This window comes from Pelobates fuscus, chromosome 5 (genome assembly GCF_036172605.1).
Source record: "Pelobates fuscus isolate aPelFus1 chromosome 5, aPelFus1.pri, whole genome shotgun sequence".
NCBI lineage: Eukaryota > Metazoa > Chordata > Amphibia > Anura > Pelobatidae > Pelobates > Pelobates fuscus.
The window spans coordinates 31,993,713-32,011,767 of NC_086321.1; the positions used below are offsets into that span (position 1 = coordinate 31,993,713).

Here is an 18,055-nt window from a genome sequence, read left to right on the forward strand (position 1 = left end):
AATCTCAAACTTTTTGAAAAATGTTCCAAATGATTTATGAACAAAACTTCAGATAGACTTTAAATGCGACCTTCTGTAGATGAATAATTTTGAAACGTTTTCAAAAAGACTGTGATCATTTGACAATGTTATGTAAAAGAAATAAATTGAGTCCTATGTTCGAGTTCTACAAGTAATTTATAATACCTCTAATATTTAACCCCTTAAGGACCAAACTTCTGGAATAAAAGGGGATCATGACATGTCACACATGTCATGTGTCTTTAAGGGGTTAAGCCATACAGCCGTTAATGCCCTAGTTGTAGATATAGGTTGTAGATATAGTCCTCAATTTAATATTTGTGGAAAAGCGTTTCAAATAATCACAATCTTTTTCAAAAACATTTCAAATGATTTATTTAAAAGCATTCCCATAGACTTTAACGGTGACTTCTGTAGATAAATAATTTGAAACATTTTTTTAAACAGATTGTGATCATTTCAAAAGACCTATCCAAAAGTGTTAAACCGAGGGCACAATGTTTTAATGTATACGTTTTTAGAAAAGTCTTACCTAGCCCGGACGGAGGTGTAAAGGCATGGATCATGTTTGTAGCTTCAGAAGAGATAGACTGAATTCTTTTCAAGGATAGCTGACCTGCCTCCATAAGAAAAATATGAACGACAGAACTGTTTGCTGCAAAAAAAATTGAAAAAAAACTATTAAAAAATAGATACGCATTATAGACATATTAAATATATAGTAACAGAACAGTAACACAACATTAGTAAGGATTTTACAAAGGGGGATACCATTTTACCATTGTAGATTATTTTAGCACATTTAAGCAAAAAATTATTGTTGAATTTCAAAAATATCTAAAGTTTTAACTCTTTTTTCATTATTTTAATCATATAATTTATGGAGAGAGAACATTTATGTTTTACAAACCTTAACAGCATTTAAAGGGTTTATTTTAATGTTATTTAATTTAATATTTTAAATAATTCCTAACGTTATAAGTGACAAATTGAAATTTTCACATGTTTTATACCTTGCGAAAAAAATATGAAAGTATCGGCTCCAGAAGACAGGGATTCCACACTCGCTGCTCCATTAATTCCAATGTCTTGTGGATTGCGAAATTGATTATTAGACCACGTGTATAGGACAGACTTCTGATCAGATCTCATGTGGGCCAAAACCAAATAAATGATTCCTCCGCGGTTAAACAGTGTTGATCCTGAAACCCCACCACTTGGGAGTTTTTGATGTGGTATAAATATATCATTTTTCCATTTAAAAACCTATTAAAATGTATGTTTCAAAAGTAAATTAAAACAGAAAATCAAACAAATACAAATTAACAATGTTTTCTTATTATTACGACTAATGTTTTCATCAAATGTGTGAGTTACCTAATATTGTGCACATATTGTTATAGCACTAGTAAAGGAGAGAAATGTATCTAGGTTTTTGGTTTTCTTACCTTTCCCACTTACCATTCTGGCACCATCCTTTATCCCACTACCTAGTTCAGTTAGAATTTACTGAGGTTGTTTATAATCTAAGACATTCTTTTGGATTTGAGTATCCCCTACTGTGTGTCATCATAGATTTCTCGTTACGAAGTTCTCACTGGAGAGCTAACGCTTTGACACTCAATCTCTCCAATCCCCAAATGTTCTCTTTCCTGTTTAAAGTTCTAACGTTCCCTTCCAAGTTTCCACTCTGGTCAAATGTGCTGCTATAGACTCAAACCCGAAGGAATAGTACTTTGATCAGTTTTTTTTTTATTATTATTTGTCCTTACCAATTAATCAATTTCCAAATCATGCTGATTATATCTTAAAACTACAGCTCATAAAGGGTTTAGCGCAATTCCTTGCCCGACCCTGCATTTTATTACATGTTATTATAATTATTTTGAATATTGCCATTAAGTCTATAATTGCAAATACATTAATAATCACTTTGTGCATTAGATAATCTGCATTTCTAACCTGAGACGTTTCGGGTGCATTGACATGGCTGGTAATGATCAAATAATCCTGATCTGTTGTGTCTGAGAAATGTTTTACACTGCTGGTTTCTGCAACTGTTATTATCTGTTTCTGGAATAAAAATAACAATATGAAAACAATGGATGAGTAAATATGTTTAACGATATGAAAAACAAGTTTTGAACAAGTTTTGGCAGTTCTTATTAATTTGACAACCATAACTAGCATGTCACGTGCTGATTCGGAAACATGCTTTCTTTGTACTAGTGGAAACGTAATGTTCTCTTGTACTTAAAGGGACACTTATGGAACCGATACAATTTTAATGCATTTGATAGATTTTGGCCTCATTAATAAAGTGTATTTTTTTGCATGCTCAAATCTTTATAGTTTTTGCACACAAAAAAAATAAATGTTTTGTGGGATTGGCTAAAGAGGCAGGCTTATAGTGCAGCATTTTGCAAAACATTTATTTATTTAATGCAAGAACTATAAATATTTGAGCATGCAAAAAATAAAGCATATTAATAAGGCCAAAACCTCAATTGCATTTAAGGGACACTATAATCACCCAGACCACTTCATCTTATTGTCCCAGCAATTTAAGAGAAACTGCAATAATCACATTGCAGGACTAAGACTGCCATTAGAGGCACTTCCTGATGGCTAACCGACTGTCGGTCACCTAACTAATTCTGGATGTCTTCATGCTCTGTATAACGACATCCAGCTGAAGTTAAATCCCCATTGGAAAGCATCAAAGCAATGCTTTTCAATGGGAGGGGTCTAATACGCTTGCAGCGCTCACCGCGCATTATATCCCCCCATCAAATGACGTTGCAGGAGGCGAAACCTGACCCAGCGATGAGGGACAATGGTGCTGTTATTGGGTCCATGTTAAAAGTTTTTTTTAAAGGGACACTATAGTCACCGGAACAACTTTAGCTTAATGAAGCAGTTTTGGTGTATAGAACATGCCCCTGCAGCCTCACTGCCCAATCCTCTGCCATTTAGGAGTTAAATCCCTTTGTTTATGAACCCTAGTCACAGCTCCCTGCATGTGACTTGCACAGCCTTCCATAAACACTTCCTGTAAAGAGAGCCCTTTTTAGGCTTTCTTTATTGCAAGTTCTGTTTAATTAAGATTTTCTTATCCCCTGCTCTGTCAATAGCTTGCTAGACCCTGCAAGAGCCTCCTGTATGTGATTAAAGTTCAATTTAGAGATTGAGATACAATTATTTAAGGTAAATTACATCGGTTTGAAAGAGAAACCAGTTTTTTTTTTCATGCAGGTTCTGTCAATCATAGCCAGGGGAGGTGTGGCTAGGGCTGCATAAACAGAAACAAAGTGATTTAACTCCTAAATGACAGTGAATTGAGCAGTGAAATTACAGGGGAATGATCTATACACTAAAACTGCTTTATTTAGCTAAAGTAATTTAGGTGACTATAGTGTTCCTTTAACTCTTTCTGTGCTGGAGGTGGGGTTAAGGGCGCAAGGGAGGGGGTGGAGGGAACTAGAGGGAACTATAGTGTAAGGAATACAGATTTGTATTCCTTACGCTATAGAATCCCTTTAACCCCTTAAGGACACATGTCATGATTCCCTTTTATTCCAGAAGTTTGGATATTAAGAGGTTAAAGTGAACCTGTTGTGAAAAAAAACAACTTACCTGAAATCGCTCCCATGTACATTGAATACACCATATATCACAAAGAATCATGGTGTATTCCATGTAATATAGAGGTTTACTCACCTGTTCCCGGCTCCAGCGCTGCTATCTTCAAGCTTCATGGGTATTACTCTTCATGAAGCACCCATCTCCGGGGCCGTCCTTCACTCCATCTCCTGTCTTCATTAATTTGCCAAGCATGGAAGTTATCCTTAGTGATGTCTGCAGACTGGCTTTATTGCCAGCATGCCAGTGTAGAAACAGAGTGACGTCATGACACTCCGATACTATATTCCCTAGATGGAACTTCTAGTTTCCATGCAACCACAGCACATGCACTGTGTTTGTGGGAGGTCCTTCCAGCTCTCCCTTGTCAGTCAATGCTTTAGTACACAGAGGCATTGAATAACAGCTTGGAGAAGAGCCTATTTTGAAAAATATGTTTTTCTCCTAATCTATACAGTTGCTAAACTGCTAGCACAATGTACAGATAGAATTCTAATCAGCATGCATTGTTTGGGGCAGGACGGGTCCTCTTTAAAGTAATATTGGCACCCCGAATGTCCACTTCAAGGAATTGGTCAACTTGAAATGTTAGTTCAATGCTTACTTCATATTTAACCAGTTATTTTTAATCAAGAAAGCAATGAACCCCATTTGATGTAAATTTGTGATAGTACAGCATAATTTTTATTTGACATAAGAATTCACCAAATTACAAATCATAGTATACACATTTGTAAAGTAACAGTCACATTCAACTTTTACTAACTCGTTATTTTTCTCAAAAAAGTTTTAAAGAAACTGAAATGTAGCAATAAAGAGATAAGGAGAAATAGACAGACACACAGAAAACATGGAAAAAATGACATATATAGTGTGACATAAACACAAGAAGAGCCATGAGACAGACAGCAGAGAATACTGTAAGAACATTGTTAGAACACATAGAAAGTGCACATAAATGGCTCAAACTACCAGTTCAATTTATTTTGCCTCATTGCTAAAATATTATTAACATAACGGATGGCATCATTTTCAAGATAACATATAAGCATATAAGCATATAAGCATATAAGCATATTTAATTTATTTTTTTCAGTGGAATATATATATACAATATATATATACAAAGTAAATGTTTACCAGGGATAAACCATTCTGACGTGTGAACATATAGAGTGTATTATTTGAAGGATGGTCGCTCCCACTGGTGACAACCAGAAACTGTGACCCATTGATTGTAAATGCCATACAGCCACAAGGAGCTTCAATTAGAACATCCTACAGGAAGTAAACAGGAAATCAACAAAACGCACATTATCAAGTGGAAGAGGTTTGTTAGCGCACACAGTTACATTTTCTCGTGTCCAACATTCTTGTCACATGTGTAAATACATTAATGGAATACTGTAGGCATTAAAACAACTTTAGATTAATTAAGACATTTTTGTGATTATTGAGATTATGCTCCTGCACTCTCACAATCTAGCGAGAGTAAACTCTAGATCAGTGCTGTCCAACCTGCGGCCCCCAGATGTGGCTGAACATCATTGAACGAATCATAGGAGTTGTAGTTTAGTAACATCTGGGGGGCTGCAGGTTGGACAGGCCTGCTCTAGATAGATGAGCTGCAGGCTAGAGCTCACTCAGTATCACTGGACCACCATAGCTTCCAATGTCCCCTCACTTATGGAGACACCAGAGACAAGTCACAAGAAAATTTGCCCGCACTGAGCAGAACAAACAAAGTCCCTTTTTCTCTTGCAAGAGCTTTTCAGCATGGCTCTGCACATGGGCTGCAATGGAAGAGCATATCAATATTCTGAATCTCAGCCGAAACGAACTTAGAAAATGAACTAATCAAAACTGAACAACTTTCTCCCATACACATCTCTAATTCAGAACAGACCGGGCCTTAGTTTCAACAATATCAGTGGTTCAACATGTATTCACCAAATATGTCTGAAACCTCTGGGACAATACCTGGATGGGTACTAAAATTCCTCTCCATTCATATATTGTGGACACTGGCAATGTAGAAGAATTCGCAGTTAATGTTCTCAGCAAGATTCCAAAAAGCAAGTCGTTGTGATTAAAGAAACACCAGGAAGAGGCAGAATCACTCTGGAAACTTTGCAAGGTGGACAACACGCTGTCTGGTCCCCCTGTAATGATAAAGAATGGGACTTAATTAAAAGATATTGTAAGACTGTTGTCTGCATGAAGGTGTTTCCTAGGCTAGGGGATCGCACCATATATTAGAAACGTCGAGCATTTTTACTGGAGATGTAAAATGTCTTCTGAAAACAGTGTCTATTTTTCTTCGATTATCACAAGTCATGGATCCTGATTTTAATATGTTGCATACCTATCCATTCAGTCACTATCAGGGCTATTCAATAAACTGAACATTCAAAGTGAATTTCAAATTAAAGAGCACAGTGCCCAACTGGACTGCATAACTGACCAATTTTTCCAGTTAAGCTATATTGACCTTAAATTCAAATTCACTTTCAATTCAATCTGAATTATTACTTTAGTCAATAAGCCTTATTTAAGATATCACCTAAACATACCATATGAATGCCAGGCTCAAGTCTGCCAGAATGCCGACGAGTGCCACAGATGTCATATGAAGTAGTGAGACGAGACAGAGACAAATGACAAACTTGACACATACATGCCACAAAATATGTAAAGTTGGTAGAGCCATATTTTCATAAATATATTTTCATATGATAAAACACATGCCAACTTAAAATAAAAAATTGTAGATCCACAATTTTGGCATGCATGACCAGTTAAGTAAAGAAAGGTATTACACCAGATTGTAGAAGGGAATATAAAGATGAGAAAAAGTACTAGGGAATATATTTTTAAAAATGAAGTTGCACAGCTCCATGTTTCCTTCATGTAATACAGTTTGCCTGGTTCCGTAGGATTTTGCTCTGCCTCATCTTTGCAGATTTCCCCCTCTGCCTACCTGACTGATTTCTCATTTTTTGTGTGTCTCCTTTTTCGTTTCTTTGGAAGTATATAGTTCTGGCTGAACTCTTTTTATTTCTCTGAGCATAGCAAGTGCGTATTTTTGTCCCATGCCTTTTATTTTTCAGGGAAAACCATGTTGCCTTTGATTATATTAACAACAAATAAGGTGTCTCTGTTACTCCTATTAGCATGCTATGTGTTTTGATGTGTTTGCTTGTTTGCATATGTCTAGACTGGCATCACCTCAAGAAAACACTGATTGACAAAGAAAAACAAATCAACCAATTGGCACATCGGGTGTTATAATGTTTTGCATTAAAATCTCCAAGTCAACTGCAAATTCACCTATTCCACTCTATCTCACGATATTGTCTGATTTGGTTACAAGTATAGCAGTGAAGCAGTGAAGTATTGTAATGATGTACACGCACTGACATAGACCAGACTTCTGAAACTGAGCCGGGTCAGTTGTTGAAGTAAGGGATTTCAGGACTCGTGCTCCCGATGTTATTATTGAACAACCGTTGCATGAAAACATTAAAACAAACACATGTCTTACTTATTCCAAGAGCAGTTCCTGACAGTGTCTCCCACTCCACACTCACGGACATATTTAAACCATTGTTACGAGATACTTTTAAAAAAATAGTCATATTGCCTTCTTCAACCATCAACAAGTTTGTCCTGTTTACAGAAAACACAAAACAAAGGTAATGAGAAGAGATAGTTTCTAAAATTCATATTAGCATTTTGTAAAAGCATCAGACAGAAGACTACAACAGTAGAGAATATATATATATATATATATGCTGAAATAAATGGTTATTTATAAAGAACGACACAGTACAGTGCGGGCACAAGCTCTTTGTATACCTGTTATTAGTTGGGAATAAACTAAAGAGGCCTTGGGGAGCCTGATTTTGCAACACAGTTATCATGGTTTGTGTCCTGGTGCCCAGTCTAGCGCCCCCAGTGGGATTAAAAAGTGTAACGGTAAAATGCTCGTCCATTTCTGGTTCTTCATCAAGTACTGCATAAATCTCTAGAGTCTGTACAGAGATAAAGAACACACAAAAAACATGTATGAGTAAGTTATCTACCACTTACTTCCTTTCTTATGGATGTATAAGAGATACATATTACACTAAGGCTGATTGATCTCCATACACTCCTGTAAACCCCGAAACAATCCTGAAACCAAGACGATGCTATTTCTTTTCTTTACACATATGTATGGGGCAAGAAATTGTATTCTACTTCCATCATGACAGTAACATGCTAAACAGTCTTTCCTAATTCACTGCCATATTGGAAGAGCAATTATGATATAATAAATTTAATAGTCAATGTCATTGAACTGGCACAACACAGAAATTATTCTTACAGCGTCTCAAAGGATTACAAAGGTAATAATTTCTGCTTCACCAAAGAGGTCATGGTACATAGTACATAGTACGCGGCTTACCATAATCCCTTTTGTGAAGCCAAAATTTATACTCTTGTATCAACTCATTGATAGAATGTGTCGATCCCAATGTATCAGCTCTCTGTCCTAATTCCTATGCAAAAATGTTTCTTTTTACTTAATAATAAGTTGGTTAATGTATGTGTCCTCCGTTTGGTGATTTACTTTTGGTGATCAGGCTACATGTATCTTTCGATTATTAATATCATGATGATATACAAATTACTGATCCAGTTACTTCTTTTCACTACATGTAAGTCCCTAAAGCCTTCTTATTATTTATTTTTATTTTTTAATCTTTATATTTAATCTGTCGTATTGCAAACCACCAAGGTATTTCTATTGCCATTAGACCAACTTCTAAAGGCTATGTATGCTATCACTATCATATTATTTATCTATTATTATTTACTTATAAAATATTTTACCAGGAAAGATACATTGAGATTTCTCTCGTTTTAGTATTACTTTACTGAGAGGGTAGTGGATGCATGGAATAGCCTTCCAGCTGAAGTGGTAGAGGTTAACACAGTAAAGGAGTTTAAGCATGCGTGGGATAGGCATAAGGCTATCCTAACTATAAGATAAGGCCAGAGACTAATGAAAGTATTTAGAAAATTGGGCAGACTAGATGGGCCGAATGGTTCTTATCTGCCGTCACATTCTATGTTTCTATGTTTTCAAGTATGTCCTGGGTCCACAAAACATTGCATTGTTACAATAGGATACATAATACAGCTTTGTCATACTTAGCATATAAAGTGCCTTATGTCTTTATTAAGTAGTGTGTTTAGTATGGAAACGTAATCCTCAAGAACAGCATCAATCTTTATTTATATTTTCAAAACTATTTGTTATGATGGTATGTTCACTTATGTATATATTATTATTCTTTGCACAGCTTGAATTGGACCTCCGGACACAAATGATCTAGCTATACGCAGGGATTCAGAATCATTCTTGATTCTTTTTGGCAAGCATCGCTTTCATTAAGGTCCCATCCAATAAACATAAGGATGACGTGGTCATGGCTCGGACTGTGATTACATGACCAGGACATTTGACCAATTAGCAAACACGATGGGGGTTTTAAATGTGCTGTTCTCCTGATGATCCCAAATCGAGTGCTAGACTTGACCGTGTATTCATTTTGCACTTTTTTGTCCACTTTTTATTACTTTATTAAATACTTTGTTCTGGAGGTCATTGTTGGCTGTATAAATATGTAGGGATAGACCAGTATATTCAAAAAAATAGGTTGACCTAGGGAACAGCCTTATGTTTATAAAGTGTGAACTATACTGATGTTGTGACAGAGGACTGGTACTTTTTATAGCCATATTACTATTTTTCTTTCCCCCTCGTTTTTGTCGTGGAGTTATTTATTATTGTTTATCCCTCTATTTTTTGCTTTCAATCACTATTAAACTTTGTTGAGCATCTATATTGATGTAGTGTGACCCCTGGTGGTAAGACATTATTAGTGCTCTTCTGAACCAGCGTTGGAGAATGCTTGAGACCTCTGGTGGCTATATAATATAAATGCACCTTATAACTATGTTTAAGTCTTAACTTTTTTGGAGGACACTTACCATAATATTTCTACATAGAAGTACTAGAAACCTCTTGCCATTAGCATTTGACCATTATTTTAGCACAGTGGACTAAGACATGGATTTATTTATTACTGATAGTACTGTTTGAAAGTTAAGGACATAGTTTTTCTTCATTGACTAATTAAAGTTATGTTTTATCTGTGACAAATATCACAATTGTCATATTAATTATCTAATTGAGGGCTAAAGACCCTTGGCTTGGTGGTGGACCAATTTGGACTTTTAGGACTCATCCTTTCACGTTTAGTCTAACACAACATTACTACAATTTGTTTGCTGAAAACTGTATTATCTCCCATCAGTATTGAATGAATTCTGTGGACCTATTGGTAAATCATGGTAAATGTCCATCCCATTCACTGTATTTTGCAACACTCAAATTGTCAGCATTGTAATGAATTACATGGACATAAAAAACAAGTGGAATGAAGCTCACCATTAAATGCTATGGAGTTTTATTAAACTTCAGAGAAAGCCAAGCAATGTTACCACACTTATGCACAGGCCATTGCATGAATAATAAGAAATAGAGTAAAAAAACACATATGGTTTAGAAAATGTCTACAATTCTTGATAGTAGTTCTTCCACATGTAAAAGAAGTTAAACAGAAGAATACAAAAATATTATTTGATAAGCTTTTCACATTAGTTAATATTTTTGGATACACTTTTTAAAATGATTTAATGTTTTGAACAATATTTTAGTTTTGTTTAAATTTTATTTGTATTGAGGCACTATTAGAAATTGGATGCAACATCAGATGAGAAACGTAACCTAAAGATCTCCAATCAACACATGTATATCGAGTTAGTGTCTTACTCTTATTTTTAAATCTACTAATTTAAAATATTTTATTCTATTTTAGGTGCCTCTTTATTTTGTAAATGATGAATATATTGGTACCAATGGATACATTTAATATAAGTGAGTGCAATATACAGTAACAATACAGTATTAAATCTTACCTTAAACCTTACTCCTTCTTCCAGTATGACATAGCCTTGTATTGGACTCAGATCTCCATCTGCATCTGAAGCATTCTCACCCATAACCAGATACTGGACCGTCACTGTGCCAAAAATTCCTTGCGGAGGATCTCGTACAATGTAGAGCACTGCGACACTCTCTGTCATATACAGAGCTGTAGGTTCCCTCAGGAAGAAGTTCTCACTGTTGTTGAAGGAGATAACACCATGTCCATCGTCATTTGCAAGGATTGTAACTGTAGCTGTGATAACGGAAATACAACCATTTAAATATTTCTGGGTTGTCCCTGGTAATAGTCTACAGCAGTGGTTCCCAAACCAGACCTCATGGCCCACCAACAATCCAGGATTTATGTATTTCTCTTGCTTATTCCAATGGAAATTCTGACAAAACCTGGACTGTTAGTGGGCCATGAGGACTGATTTTGGAACCACTGGTTTACAGTATCTGATTTCTATACAGGTACAACTCTACCCTCCATCATTGTTAAAAGAAGCAAACAGTAAACTTTCACACACATGCATGCACACAAACACACATACAAATGTGCTCCTATATATATTTGCTTTATTGTGCATTTTATATGTAGACCATGTTACTGAAATGCGGAATGCGAAAACAGAAAAAGTTTTAAGAAAATTCCTTAATGAGAATGTCCATATACCTGATATAAGGCACTCCACATATAGTACATATTCATTTTCTGAGAAATAGGTTCATGAGAAATAACCAAACAAGCGAACAAAAATATGAAGTAGATAGTATTTCCACATATTCATTTGAATGAAGGACATCAAAAATGCATACACACTAACTGAAGTATCCCTGAAAGATACAGTATGCATTCTTCCAAAGGCATTAAATTATTATGGAATCAAGAAGGGTTTTAATCCCTTTTTGTGGCATAATTTGAATGGCTACAATTTATTTTGTTCTTTATTGTCCCTTATTAAGGATCAAATGTATAAAATGTAATATGGAAAGGAAATATCGTCATTATCGTAAGAACTGCAGGGGGCTAGAATTCTAACATACTATCTATTGCAGTAGGCTTATAATAAGGTCTATGCAATTATATTTATATAGAATGAAATGTAATGTAGCATTACAATTGCCTCCTTTAGGCATAATACATCATTTCAATAAGAATAATATATATCGTCATGATTCTAATAACCACATGGTAATTTCCATCATTTTTACCTGTTGTGTTAGACCCCAGTTCAAGCCCATGGGAGGGGTTTGCAAGAATTAGCTGAAAGCATTCTTCCCCTTCAGGGATGTCATCATCATTAATGCTTATATCAATAAATTTGTATCTTTCTCCATCAGCAAAGTTCAAAATCTGAGAAGAGATAGTGAGAAACAATTGTTTTTAGATCTATTAATTTAACCTCTATTAAACTATGCACTATATCAATTATGGTTCAGTTGGTGTAGCTTATGGGGGAGATAGTGAAAGCAAAAGTTTGAGTTCAGTTTTTCATTTGTTTTTGCAGTCACTATTCATTAAGAAACACTATAGTGTTAGGAATATTAAAGCTTTATTCCTAACACTATAGTGTCCCTCTGCCCCCGCGGAGCTACCGGCCCCTCCTCTGGTCATGTAAAGGGTTACAAACCCTTTAAAACACATGTCCCTTGATGCTGGGTTGGGCTCCTGCACCTCTGATGGCGAGCGCCATGCACGCATTTGGTCTTCTCCATAGGAAATCATTGGCTCAATGCTGTTCAATGGGGTTTCTCAACAAAGCATGAGGACATCGAGCATCGTTTCACAAAGTCAAACTCTATGAAAATGCAGGTAATGCCTCTATTGGCTGTCTGGTAGACAGCCACTAGAAGCAGTCTTAACACTTCAATGTACTTATTGCAGTTTCAATGAAAACATCTATGTTTTACATTGCAAAGTTCAGGGGACACTGCACCCAGACCACTTCACTGCACCCCAAATCCCTAGTCACCACACCGAAAAAAACATACCGTACCTAGCATCCTCATCCTAATAATAGTGAGGGGGGATCTGTAAATCTTTTTTATAATACTTACCAATATATGGCTTCTTCTTTCTTCCATCTTCTTTTCTTCAGCCCCAAAAAAGGCCATATGAAAATCCATAAGGTTGTGCTGCAACTATTAAAATAAAAAAAGGACTGGATTGCTGAAAAAAAACACTTGATGAAAAAACAATCTTCACCCCACGGGGGCTCCATGCAAACTGAGCTTGCAGGGCAGGGAGACCCTTGAAAAGTATTTCAATTTCCATCAGAGTGCTCAGATTGGGTAGCTTCTAACTTACTATTATTAAGGTGAAGGGGTAGGTAGTGTATTTTTTTTGGCCAGTAGGACAATAGGTCTCTCTTTATTATTATAGTTAGAGCCCCATCCCAACGACAATGGGCCGACCCTCTTGATTATTTAAAGCCCCAACCTACCACCAATGGATGGGGCTGGGTGGACGTTTAAATGAAATTGCAACACAAAAATGATGGCTGAATTTAATCTGAAAACGGCTGAACAAGTGTTCTATCAAAACAAAACAAAAATTCATTTTTCAGACTAAATGAAAATGTCAGCGGCACCCAAGTCTACTATGTATGAATATATTTTATTAAGAATAAAGACATATCTAAGACAAAAATATCAATAACAACAAATAAAACTAACAAAAAATAAGAAAATAATGCACACAATTCCTTCTATTTGTATAATTATAATGAAGATACATCATAAGCATAATATAAATTACCAAATATGAAAATCTTACCATTGCTGTAGTATTATAGTCAAACCCCAGCTGTGCTCCTAAATTCTGAGCATAGAAAAATAAAGACACGTTTCCGTAGGTTCCCTTGTTTCTAAAGGCGACCAGAGTCAAAATACCCTGAGTTTCATTGATTGCATAACTGGAACCCAAAGGGGAAAAAAGCAAGCATGTTTTATAGAATATGATTGAAACATTAAACTATTTTTAATAAAGCATTAAATACTGGAAGGGGAAGAGGGTTGTTTTACATAATTCCCTGTGCAATTGTGTTATGTCAAAATTGAATTAATATTATATGTTACATTTTATAAGATAAACCTAACAGTATCTAAATATGTTCCCTCTGGCAAGGTTGGACACTTGAAGGAGCATTACTAGGGTTGTCCCAAAAAACCTTGTGACCTTGTGTGAATAAATAAACTTTTGCTTGGCTTTGTAACCCTTGTTAAATCCCTCTTAAAGCAGCACTATCACTGCCGAAATTGCAAATACCCTCAAAGGTAACATCACCTCTCGGTATCTGGTGGCCAGGGTGAGGGCAGGTAAAGGTGAGATTTACTTACTTGAACCTGTCCCTCGCAGGTGCAGCAATTTCCTCAGCATTGGGGTCCACTTACAATTTAACTCCCCAGAGTTTAAGAAAGTCGGGTGGAGGAAATAGACAGAGACAAAGTAGTCCATGGTTCGTATCATTATATCGCTCAACACAGTTCAAATTTGTATTTTATACAGAGTCTCTCATTATGAAATACAAATTTTTCGGGCAGGGATAATGACAGTGGCTTTTTAACCATAATTTAAAAGGAAACATTCACTTCTCGGGAATTTGAACCAATGAATAAAACATTAAAAATCACCTACAACGTGTACAAGAATACCACACTTGTACACGAGTACCAAATTAGGGAGCTGTTGTGTTAAGTAGAGAGCTCCATAATTTGGTGTCCTCAAAAAATGGCAAACCCACATAAGGCAGCACATACATTTTATATATGCAGCTTTTCTGAAGAAATGGGTTTTAAGGGACTTCTTAAATGCTTAAAGACTAGGGGAGTCTGATGGAGGTAGGCAGGCTGTTCCAAAGAAAAGGAGCCGCCCGGGAGAAGTCCTGCAAGCACGCGTTAGCAGTCAAGGAGACCGAGAAGGGGCATACCTACAAATCAGTGAAGAAATATAAGCACGTCTAGAGTTGTTTAGAGCTTTATAGATATGGGTTAGTATTTTGAATTGCATCCTATAGGATACAGGAAGCCAGTTTAAGGATTGACAGAGGGGTGAGGTGTGAGAGGAGCGACTGGAGGCCAAGCGGCAGCTTTGATTATGTACTATAGTGAGATAGTACAACTGCTGGGGAGACCAGTTAGGAGACAATTACAGCAAGCAATGCAAGAAATTACTAGAGCATGAACAAGCTCCTTAGCAGCACCTTGCATAAGAAAAGGTCAGACGAGAGCAATGTTTTTAAGACGAAATCAGCTCTATGCGCCTACGATTCCTCAATAGAGGATATTATGGTATGAGAGCCAGGAAGTAAGATTTACGGCTCTCATCCCCTGGAGTATGGAGGTTTGGAGGGAAGCTGCAAATCCAAGCCTTGTAATTTGTGAAATAAAGAGTTTTGAACAAAACCATTATGATCTAAAATGTAAAATTCACTTTGAATCCCTTTTGAATTCCTGGCAATTCACGCTTTAGTGAACAACCCTTAAAATGACTTAAAATCAAGTCTCTACTGTGACAACATCTCTAAGATTTTAACAAAGGTCAGTGGACAGAACATACGCAGACAAGAATAAAATAATGCCTTGACAGTCCAATACCTGCTTAAAATACAGCCAATAAAAGTGAAATAAGCACATTCCATAAAACTAGTAAATGTATCATGTTCCTAAATCTGTTCGTTTTTATAATTATAGTATTAAAGCCTGTCACATACACCGATGTTCTATCTGGTTCATGACAAATTAATACATTGTATTTGTCTATTTGTTTTTTTTTACCTGTGCTTGAAAAATAACTCTTATAAATAGCAAATAGAGAAAATACATCCTATGTACATACCTCGTTCTTTGCCACTCGATTACACCCTGTACTCCATCGTTTGCCTCAATAATGATCTGAGCAGTCAAACCTTCCATGTCTATGAGAAATACACATAGAAGATGGCAGTATTGAAAGGAAGGCACTCAGCACTGAGAGAGAGTTGCAATAAGAGAGTTTACCTCTTTAAAATATATATATATATAAATATGATTTCACATGATGTTTCCTGGCACATGTTCATTTTAATGTCATTAACCTGCCATAGGAATGCTATTCACTTTAAATATTTAATATATATATATATATATATATATATATATTTGATCTATCCATTGTGCTAGCTAAATTGCTTGCAGTTGACTCTGCCAGTCTTTTGCAATCAAATGATTCAGGGAGATGTAGGCAATAAACATCTGGGAGGCCAGAGTTTAAAGGAACACTATAGGGTCAGGAGCACAAACATGTATTCCTGACCCTATAGTGTTTAACCCACCATTTAGGTGGTTTGCCTCTCCTTAGCCCCCCTATAAAAGTTTAAAACTCCCCTTATTTCCAGTGCCGTGCTGGCTCCGCCCCCTTTGTGACATCATCAAAATTGCAGATTTTTAGCCCATAGGGAAAGCATTGGATTGGCTAAATTTAGCATGGGGGTAGGGCCAAATGCCATTTTGGCCAATCAGGACCTCCTCATAGAGATGCATTGAATCAATGCATCTGCATGAGGAAAATTCAGCATCTCCATGTAGAGCTTGGGGACGCTGAACATCAGGGCTGCTTTTTCAGCAGCACTGACCCAGGAAGCACCTCCAGTGGCCATCTAAGGAGTGGCCACTTGGAGGTGTCCCTAGAGGCAATGTAAACACTGCCTTTTCTCTGAAAAGGCAGTGCTTGCATGAAAAAAGCCTAAAGGGAGCTATTATACTCACCAGAACAACTACATTAAGCTGTAGTTGTTCTGGTGACTATAGTGTCCCTTTAAAGCGACATGGTCATCCCACCTGAAAAATGAGAAGTTCATAAAGAACCAGTGAGGAATGCAGGGATTTGACTCTATTTATGGAGCATTTGGGGCACTCACAGTATCTTCCATAGACCTCCATGCTGTACTCTCCCGCATCCCAAAGAGGACCCACTAGAGGGGCATGGCCACACCCGCGAGGGACAAGTTGAGGTAATGAAATCTTACCTTTGCCTGCCCAGGGGACCCGTCCAGCGGTGATGTCACCATCTGGGGTCTTTGAAAATTCTACAAAGTTCCCAGATGGTGACAGTGCCACTTTAAGATGGATTAAAGCCTGGACTCTAAAACTACTTTGCTATCTAGTAATGGGTATCTCTGCTTGATCCAGGCAGGATCCAGTTACTAAAATTAACATTCTCGTGTCTATATTCACATTACTGACTTTCACAATTGGCAGCTGTCAGATATGTAATTAAGAATGTGATAACTCATCGGATCAGCTTTATGTTTAAAGGTTACTAATGAATTATACAAAAAATCATTACTGAAATTGTGTTGTGAAATTGCAACATATGGAAATAAATGAGATTTTACCTTTCATCCTGTAATACATTAATTCTATCACAGCAAAAGTAAGCATGCAAAACAGTAAGGAGTGAAAATAAACAAAAAAACACGATTAACACAAAGGAAGAAAGAAAGAAGTAGAGATTCCAGGGAATTAAATGCAAAATGTATTTACTGTACTTAGAAGAGTGAAATGTCTTATATTAGTATTAGATTATATAATAATATATGACATCCTATTAGTAGATTGTAGAATTTTAAAAATGTTTATACAGTATGAATTTAATGATTTTGCACCAGAGATGTATAGCAGTATTAATGGATATTTACTAGTACAGGCACGATTTTATTAATTGTTCCATTTATTTCCACGTTCTTCTAAATTCACTAATGGTATCAATAAATTTAACAAATCAGCTGCAACATCTTTTACCCATTCTATATCTAAGGACAGCCTTGAAGCATTACCCTGCCTGGACAAAATAGTTTATTTGCAGAGATCAGAAAAAGTGATGTAAAGTGTATTTATGTTCTACTGTTTGAGCACTCCGAAGGGGCACAAATCAAAGAATTCACATTTGTGTCTAAATGGAGTATTAAGTGAGGAAATTTGCAAAGTGAAGAACTCATTGGCAGTTATTGTTTACAACTATAAACCAAAAGCCATTAAAGGTACCTGTCATTACAAATGCAACTTCATCTTAAATCATAGAGAATCAAATTTCATTTATGCATTGTGCTAGCAAAATTGCTAGCAAAAGACTACATTTTCCTAAAATCAGAAGTTAACAAATAGCCATTTCTCCTTCCTCTCAGTCCGTTCAGTCTGTGCCAAATCTATGTCCATCAACACAGATATAAGAAGGCTGTACTCTGCATATCTACTATGAGAGGAACCCTCCTATAGGCATATCTCTTGCTTGATTTCAGCCTGAGGAAAAGCAATGCCTGCAAGGCCTACTTCAGCTTAATGAGGTTGTTCAGGTGAGAACTATAGCTT

At 36.3% G+C, this 18,055-nt stretch overlaps 1 protein-coding gene across 1 annotated transcript in view; it reads right to left on the reverse strand.

Moving 5' to 3' along the window:
* The window catches only part of ADGRV1 (adhesion G protein-coupled receptor V1), a 441,777-nt gene that overhangs the window by 321,062 nt on the left and 102,660 nt on the right, over positions 1-18,055 (reverse strand). Inside the window, exons 39-49 of the mRNA XM_063456378.1 lie at positions 15,546-15,624; positions 13,485-13,623; positions 11,921-12,062; positions 10,696-10,958; positions 7,522-7,697; positions 7,208-7,332; positions 5,644-5,825; positions 4,804-4,941; positions 1,984-2,094; positions 1,035-1,287; positions 554-676 (exon numbers count right to left, since the gene is read on the reverse strand). Of these exons, the coding sequence (XP_063312448.1) occupies positions 554-676; positions 1,035-1,287; positions 1,984-2,094; positions 4,804-4,941; positions 5,644-5,825; positions 7,208-7,332; positions 7,522-7,697; positions 10,696-10,958; positions 11,921-12,062; positions 13,485-13,623; positions 15,546-15,624 (1,731 nt within the window). The remainder of the gene's footprint in view (positions 1-553; positions 677-1,034; positions 1,288-1,983; positions 2,095-4,803; positions 4,942-5,643; positions 5,826-7,207; positions 7,333-7,521; positions 7,698-10,695; positions 10,959-11,920; positions 12,063-13,484; positions 13,624-15,545; positions 15,625-18,055) is intronic.